At 33.4% G+C, this 8,603-nt stretch overlaps 1 protein-coding gene, 1 non-coding gene and 1 pseudogene across 2 annotated transcripts; all 3 read right to left on the bottom strand.

Annotated features, from left to right (window-relative positions):
- Positions 1-447: 447 nt before the first annotated feature.
- LOC143568096 (small nucleolar RNA U3) lies at positions 448-652 on the bottom strand (annotated as a pseudogene).
- A 4,626-nt stretch (positions 653-5,278) lies between these two features.
- On the bottom strand, positions 5,279-5,352 carry TRNAV-AAC (transfer RNA valine (anticodon AAC)). Its single transcript has one exon. It is a non-coding gene; the product is annotated as a tRNA-Val (tRNA).
- Positions 5,353-6,278: 926 nt separating this feature from the next.
- LOC143568094 (growth-regulating factor 9-like) lies at positions 6,279-8,603 on the bottom strand. The gene is made up of 3 exons (XM_077054332.1): positions 8,324-8,603; positions 7,977-8,195; positions 6,279-6,586 (listed from the first exon to the last, which is right to left on the bottom strand). The coding sequence occupies exons 1-3, from the start codon at positions 8,601-8,603 to the stop codon at positions 6,279-6,281; spliced, it is 807 nt and encodes a 268-aa protein (XP_076910447.1).

Genomic DNA, 8,603 nt, shown 5'->3' with positions numbered 1-8,603 from the left:
TTTTAAATATAGACACTATTGGAATGCCGACTGTTCTTAAATCTCAAGTGTATGAGGGCCTATTGGTTACTTGCATTAAGCTCATAGACCAAAGAAAAATAAAAACAAAAATTTGGCTTTGCCCGAGTTCGAACCGAGGACCTTTAGTGTGTTAGACTGACGTGATAACCAACTACACCACGAAACCAACTTGTTTATTATGTCTAAGAGTATTCACTTAACCGGAACTAATAGCTTAAGTAAGTCTGTTTGGTTATATACTAAGCCAAACCGATACAAAACGGTTATAAACCAAAAACAACGCGAGTTAACTGTTCTGAATATTAAAAAACGGGCAGTTTAGTTCATGGTTCCAAGACCCTACAAAACACATATGCAAACTTGTACCAATCAAATACTGATAAACGGGATTCAAAAAAAATGATATCGAACACCAAAAAGGTATTTTGTCTGTCAGACAACCATGAACCATGCCAGGACCCATATGATGGGCTCGCAACGATCCTCTACTAAGCCATGGGTTAAACCACAAGCTCTGTTAATCACGCTCTGGTTCCACGGTCTTGGTTCATCAACCAAACATGGGTTTCTGTCTTCTCAGGAATCAAGAATACAGAGGTACGAGCCTATAGAACAGATCATGTTCAGCCATTTTGTTAGTTTGGACCAACAGCGACCAAAAGGTGATGGTTGGGATTATTTAAAACCAATATACTTTTATACAATGCCTTTATTATGTTTTTTATTTCATCTTTTTAGAATTTCTCGTATACTTAGTGACAGACCCAAAAACCAAATTTTCTACCGGGACATGTATTGTTTAAAGAAGACAATGACTCAAACTTTCTTTAAGATTTCTTTAAGTTATTTGTTACTTGAATTGGAGATTTGTCTAACTTTGTCTTTGAATAATTACAGAAAATGCCTTTAGTAAGCCTCAAACATGTAACCATTGGATTTGAGCAAAGTACTTACCATCACACTAAAGATAACTTTACCATCACACTAAAGATAACTTTGTTACAATGGGTTTCACGTAAATATTTTTATAAGGTCCTTGAAAAGATAAATTTATCGTCTATGCTATATTTATAAAACAATTGGATTCTCGAGATCCTGACCCAACTAAGATGGGCCCCCTGCTCATACTCCTATTAGATAAGCACTTTATGGTAAGACAACTTACAACCGGGATGTTCATTAAGGAGCGAGAGCATTCTCAGTATGTTCCCTAGAAATATGTGAGGGAGATTTATAAATTATATGGTATGGTTGTGAGTGGCTGCGAGTAGAGTAGAGAGAAAATATTACATGAGAGCATTCCCAGCTCATTCATCATCCTAATCTCTATAATTGCACTACAAAACATTATTTTTCTCTCTCATGTTCAATTAAATAATACTTTTTAATACCTTTAGTATTACAGTTTTTTCTCTTCCCTACTCACAACCAATTCAACAAATATTAAAAAATAAATAGAGAAACGAAATTTCCCTAAATTTACAAAAAATCATTACATTTTCTCTCTCCACCTTATAAATTACACTCACAACACTCACAACTCCACCCTATAATTTACAAATTTTCCTCACATAATTTTAGGGGATGGGTTGGGAATGCTCTGAGAAAGTTAAATTTGGGGTGTCACTGTTCATACCGTATAATTTTTTAATATTTTCTAAAAGTGGTTGTGAGTGGAGAAAAGAAAAAAAAAATATTGATAAAAGCATAAAATTTATTATTTAATTAAACAACAAGAGGGTAAAAAAACAATGATTTTTAGTGTAGTTATATAATATACTAGTTTGAGGCTCGTGTATTACACGGGTAATTGATGAAAATTTTAAACTTTAACCATTAAGTGAAATGCAATCAACAAATTAATCATATTTTGTTAATACAGTTACAATTTACATTAAAATTACATAACTAAAATCATACAAATATGTTAAAAATAAGTAAAACCTTCCATGTACACTACATTTGTGATTGTATTGGTTGGTATACATTGTTTATCAAAAATCAAAATATTTAGTCTATGCCTGCTTGTAACTATTGATAAAATAACATATAGGTCTACTTGTAACTCTTCCGTGTGACAAATAAGTTTCTTCAAATACATGTCAACCCTAGATAAATGATAATGTATCCATGAAACTAACAAAAAAAATATTCATACACATAAAATATCATACCTTTTAATCAATTAATATGATGTCATTTGAGATTATATGCTCATGTTTATCCAAAAAATATGATTATCCCAAAAACTAGATTACCTGAACTTTAATGAAATAATCATCCTTAGAATCTTTAGAATTTGAAATTGATTGATCATGATAAATTTGTTGTCATTAATAATCTGTGTATGACAAATTTTTAATTGATTTTATATTTTACAATTAACAATTGTATAATCAAGCAACATCAAAAACCAAAAATTAAAATATAACAAAATGATTTGTTTCATTTCATATGGATGTAATTTCTAGGAAAATGACAAAGACATACTAATCTTAATAATAAAGCGAGTTAATAGAATATTAGAAGATTTAAAGTTGTATAAAAATGAAGGTAGTGATTCTTATTTATAATAGTTGAAAGTATTGGATTAGGAATGTTTAAATTTTGAATACTAATCCCGTGTTATTAGTTAATATTATGGGAAGTTGTTGGAATATTTAATTAATCGATATATATATATATATATATGTGGAGAGTATCAAGAGAAAACTCATATTTAGAGAGAAAACTTAAAAACTCCTAAAGAATTATTTTTAATTAAAAATAAAAAAATATTTCGTTTTTTCCATTATTTTTATATTTTCTTACCATTCACTAGAAAAAAAAATAAATAAATAACTTGCTGTAATGCACATACGTATTACTGTGCGATACCGTTGTATTACACATGTGTATTACTATGTATTTTTAAGTTCAATAGTGTTTAATTGCATATATATTCAATATTTGTGTATTGTATATATGTAGTAGTGTTGTATTATATGGAATAAAAATAATAATAAAATAAAAAGTCGGTGTAGTGCACATGTGCGTTAATGTTGTATTACACATACGTACTAATGTGTATTCAATGTGCGTATTAGTTTTATATTGCATATATACAATAGTGTGTATCAAATATGTGCAATAGTATTGTATTCTATGCAATACAACACTTTTGCATATATGCAATGCACACTATTACACATGTGCACTACACCAACGAGGTTATCGACAATGTTTTTTTTTGGAACCAATAACAACATATAAGAATAATGGGGAAAAAAAGAAACTTCAAAAAAAAAATTTTAAGTTAAAATAGTTTTTTAGGAGTTTTTAAGTTTTCTCTTTAAGAGGAGTTTTCACTTGATCCCACCCCTATATATATATATGTATATATATATATATAGGGGAAGGATCAAGAGAAAACTCCATGTTATGGAGAGAACTAGAGAACTCCAAACTATAGGATTATAATTGTAAAATTGCTTTCTAATAGATCTGGACATACAATGCAACCTTCCCCTGTCTGACGAAAACCTAACCATGTGTGATGGTTTCAACAGATAGATTGTAAAATACATCATGTTCGATGATTATGAACCATAATTATTGAAGATCGATTCCTTAATCGTGCGTTATTACATCCAGATTTCTATTGAATATCAATTCAACAGGATTTCAATCATTTAACATGACAATTGAAGGTATTTATAATTCTATTGTTATCTTCCTTGCTAATTCGTGTTTGTGCTTCTTCTGAAAGTTCTACAAACAAAACTAACACCGTAAATCCATAATCACGTAATTTAGGTTTAGAAACAGTTTCTAATTGATGAAAAAGCATAATTTGCTTGACTAGTGAGTCTAACCGAGTTCATATGTCGATATTGATTCAATATCTGGAAATTCTAATGGTATTTTGTTGCAACCCAGTTGCTTTGGTCAACATGGTAACATCTTATAATATACTACATGTATGTAATATAACGTTAAGTATTACATATATGTAACATAATGTATGCTCACACATACTTCGTGTATGCTATCGTGTCGTGTTACAGATATTTTATTGAGATGTAGCTAATAATTGTTATTATTTTATAATTAAATGCCCAAACGAGTTCAACACATATGTTACACGTACGCAATATATTTACGACTGTCTCCCTAGTAACTATTTTATTACGTTTAAGCAACAACTAAACATTATCATACTCTACCATGCTACATATATGTAGTGTACACAAAAATTTGCATTAGCATTTACATTATCAATTTTCAACATATATTACATATGTGCAATGCAACTACAACCACCTCATTTGCAATTAGTTTCATATTATCATTTTTTCACTATATAATTGTAATAGTTTGTTTCGATATCTTTTAATGTGTTAGACGTGACTTGTGTGTAGGTCAACCTTAATATGCGTGATATATCAGTTTCGTGTTTGTTCATGGGTTTCACGCGTATCGGGTATGTGTGAAAACATATTTTTCTTGGCACGCTTCATTATACGAACTGGAAACGGTTAAAGATGTTGTGGTTTTCAAATCCTAGCGACGTTGGACAAGAAGGGCTTAACTCAACAAAAATTGCACTAAACTATTTAAGCTTTATTTATTACTAGGTTAGAGCGCGTGTTCCACACGGTTGAAAAATATGATAAAAATAAAAAATTGTTATATATAATACATTAATTATAAATGAATTAACAATATATCATTAGAAGTCAAGAAATTCAACACAATAACTACTTAAGTAGAGTTGGTAAGCATCTTTAGTTTGAAACATGAGGTCTTGGGTTCGAGACTTGTATTAAACCGGGTTATGGGTTATAACATAACTAAACGGGTTCATGCTCCATATTATGTTTGAAAGAAGAGATGATAAAATAAGAAACTGCTCACATGGCATCTATGTGGCATCCTATGTGGAAACCATAGAATGATGCCATGTGAAAAAATCATATTGCTTTAATATATAGTTAGATTATATTAGATTAGATTCTACAAATGCAAGAGGAATTTTATTTACTCTTTTTATTCGAATTTAACAAATGCGTATATAAAATTGCACTAAAATCCATTGAACATCTAATAGTACCCTTAAACAATATACATAATGTAGAACTAGAGGTATAAAAAAACATAACCAATTTTAAATATAGACACTATTGGAATGCCAACTGTTCTTAAATCTCAAGTGTATGAGGGCCTATTGGTTACTTGCATTAAGCTCATAGACCAAAGAAAAATAAAAACAAAAATTTGGCTTCGCCCGAGTTCGAACCAAGGACCTTTAGTGTGTTAGACTGACGTGATAACCAACTACACCACGAAACCAACTTGTTTATTATGTCTAATAGTATTCACTTAACCGGAACTAATAGCTTAAGTAAGTCTGTTCGGTTATATACTAAGCCAAACCGATACAAAACGGTTATAAACCAAAAACAACGCGAGTTAATCATGAAGGTTGTACATGACTCAATTCAAAGACTATAACTGTTCTAAATATTAAAAAACATGCAAACTTGTACCAATCAAATACTGATAAACGGGATTCAAAAAAAATGATACCGTAACACCAAAAAGGGATCTCAGACAACCATGGAACCACAGGACCCATATGATGGATGGGCTGGCAACGATCCTCTAATAAGCCATTGGTTTAGACCACAAGCTCTGTTAATCTCGCTCTAGTTCCACGGTTTTGGTTCATCAACCAGATATGGACCCATATGATAGACTGGCAACGATCCTCTAATAAGGCATGGGTTAGACCCACAAGCTCTGTTAATTTCGCTCTAGTTCCATGGTTTTGGTTCATCAACCAAACATGGGTTTCTGTTTTCTAATCAAGAATGTAGAAGCCTATGAAACAAATCTTGTTCTAATAAGGTCGTGTTTTCTTTCCCCTTTGTATCTCTTATAAATATGATTTTATTTTCAAATGCTAGCGGTGTGGGACAAGAGTAACCTTCATTAGCCCAAAGCCTATCCTGTTCAAGGTACTATTCTGCAGGCCATTTATAAAGACAAAACCAAACCAAAAACATCAAATGTTCAACACAAAGGCTAGACCGCATGATTCGGTTCAAAGACTTTTACATGACTAAGAAAAAAAAAAAAAAAAAACAGGCAGTTTAGTTCATGGTTCCAAGACCTGACAGAACCGCATACAGTCATCTAACAAACATAAAAAGCAAAACAGAAGGGCCCAACTGAAAGACAAAACGACTAAAACATGAACGACGAGCCACAGACTTTTAACGTTGAAACAAAATCAAGCCCGGTTTCTTCAAACAAGGGTCACGTAGAGATGGTGATGTTGGAGTCATTTGATTGACTTTCATTAGCACCCATTTGTTGAACGTTGCACCCACTGGAAACGATAAACATGAGTCTGACTTTTGATCATGCTTGACCTTTTTAGCCCCTCGGTGCATATGCTGCACACAGTATTTCAGCCTCGGAAGCACCTCTTTTTTGCACCGCCGTTTCTTGCCATCTGTTCTTCTGTATCTTTCGGGTTGACCAATATTTAGATCCTTGCTCGAGGCCCCGGAAACTAGACCTACACAAAACAAATATCATAAGTCAGAAAACCTGTAACAACAATAACTTTGACTTTTGTAGTCAACGGTCAAATTTCGCGCTTACAAATTCTGATAAAATTAGTTTTTTGGTCAAAGTGCACATACCATTGCCCATGCTATGTTTCTTGATACTAACTTTGTGATGATTGGTCTTTTTGCATGGGCGTGAAGATTAGAAGTGGTTGACTTTGACTTTAAAAAGATATCATCGACTTCCACAGCCCAGGACGGGTATGATGGGCTGGCAACGATCCTCTACTAAGCCATGGGTTATATTATAAGACCACAAGCTTTGTTGGTTTCATCAACTTCATCACCACACATGGGTTTCTGTCTTCTTAGAATGAAGAATACAGAGATACAAACCTATAGAAGAGATCCTGTTATTTGAACACAAGCTTGCTTTCTGGTTCATAGCTAAGCAAAACCATACAAAATGGTTATCAACCAAGAGTTAATCACGAAGGTTGTACATGAATACAGAAAAAAATAATACCGAACACCAAAAAGGTATTGTGTTTATTAAACAACCATGGAACCATGCCAGGACGGGTATGATGGGCTGGCAACGATCCTCTACTAAGCCGTGGGTTATATTATAAGACCACAAGCTTTGTTGGTTTCATCAACCTCATCACCACACATGGTGATCTGTCTTCTTAGAATGAAGAATACAGAAATACAAACCTATAGAAGAGATCCTGTTCAAGTAAGGCCGTGCTTTCTTTCCTTTCTGTACCTCTTATAAATGTCACTTTGTTTTAAAATGCTGACGATGTGGGACAAGAGGAACCTTCATTAGCCCAGTGTATCATTCTCTTTATTCAATGATTCTTATTTCTTACATAAGCAAGAATGATTTTGATTTACTTATTTTATTCAAATCTAACAAAAACCATTTCTAAAGTCCATTGCACATCTATTTCGATGTGAACACTCCGAAAATTTACCGTAAGTTCATAAACATATAAGATGTTATTGTTAAACGATAAACATCAAGGTATTGTTCTGCAGGCCATTTATAAAGACAAAACCAAACCAAAAACAGAAAAAGCTCAACACAAACGCTAGACCGCATGATTCGGTTCAAAGACTTTTACAGTTCAGAAATATTAAAAAAACAGGCAGTTTAGTTCATGGTTCCAAGACCCGACAGAACCGCATACCGTCATCTAACTAACATAACTAGCAAAAGTAAAAAAGACCAGAAGGGCCCAACTGAAAGACGAAACGACTAAAACATGAACGACGAGCCACAGACTTTTAACGTTGAAACAAAATCAAGCCCGGTTTCTTCAAACAAGGATCACGTAGAGATGGTGATGGTCTCACTGCTACTTCTGGAGTCATTTGATTGATTTTCATTACCAGCAATTTGCTGATACGTTGCGCCCACTGGAAACGATAAACATGAGTCTGACTTTTGATCATTCTTGACCTTTTTAGCCCCTCGGTGCATATGCTGCACACAGTATTTCAGCCCCGGAAGCACCTCTTTCTTGCACCGCCATTTCTTGCCATCTGTTCTGCAGCATCTTTCGGGTTGACCAATTTTCTGATTGTTGCTCGAGACCCCGGAAACTAGACCTACACGAAACAAATATCATAAGTCGGAAAACCTGTAACAATAATAAGCTTGACTTTTGTAGTCAATGGTCAAATTTCGCACTTACAAATTCTGATAAAAATTAATCTTTTAGTCAAAGTGCACATACCATTGCCATGCTGAAGAACAATTTCCATGCTATGTTTCTTGATTTTCAAGCTGTCATTCTTGACACTAACTTTGTGACGATTCGTCTTTGCATGGGCGTGAAGATTAGAAGTGGTTGACTTTGACTTTAAAAAGATATTATCAACTTCCACAGGCTTTCTTGAACATACGCGGCCTCTGTGTACATGGCGCTCGCAGTACTTCTGATCAGGAATCACACGTAACCGACACCTCCATTTCTTCCCGTCGGTTCTTCTACACCTAAATGGCTCTGCGTCCAT

Source organism: Bidens hawaiensis, unplaced genomic scaffold, assembly GCF_021521415.1.
Source record: "Bidens hawaiensis isolate Kalapana, Puna unplaced genomic scaffold, B.hawaiensis_p1.1 tig00023806_1, whole genome shotgun sequence".
Lineage (NCBI taxonomy): Eukaryota > Viridiplantae > Streptophyta > Magnoliopsida > Asterales > Asteraceae > Bidens > Bidens hawaiensis.
The sequence above is the reverse complement of the archived record's forward strand: the minus strand, read 5'-3'. Positions and strand labels throughout refer to the sequence as shown.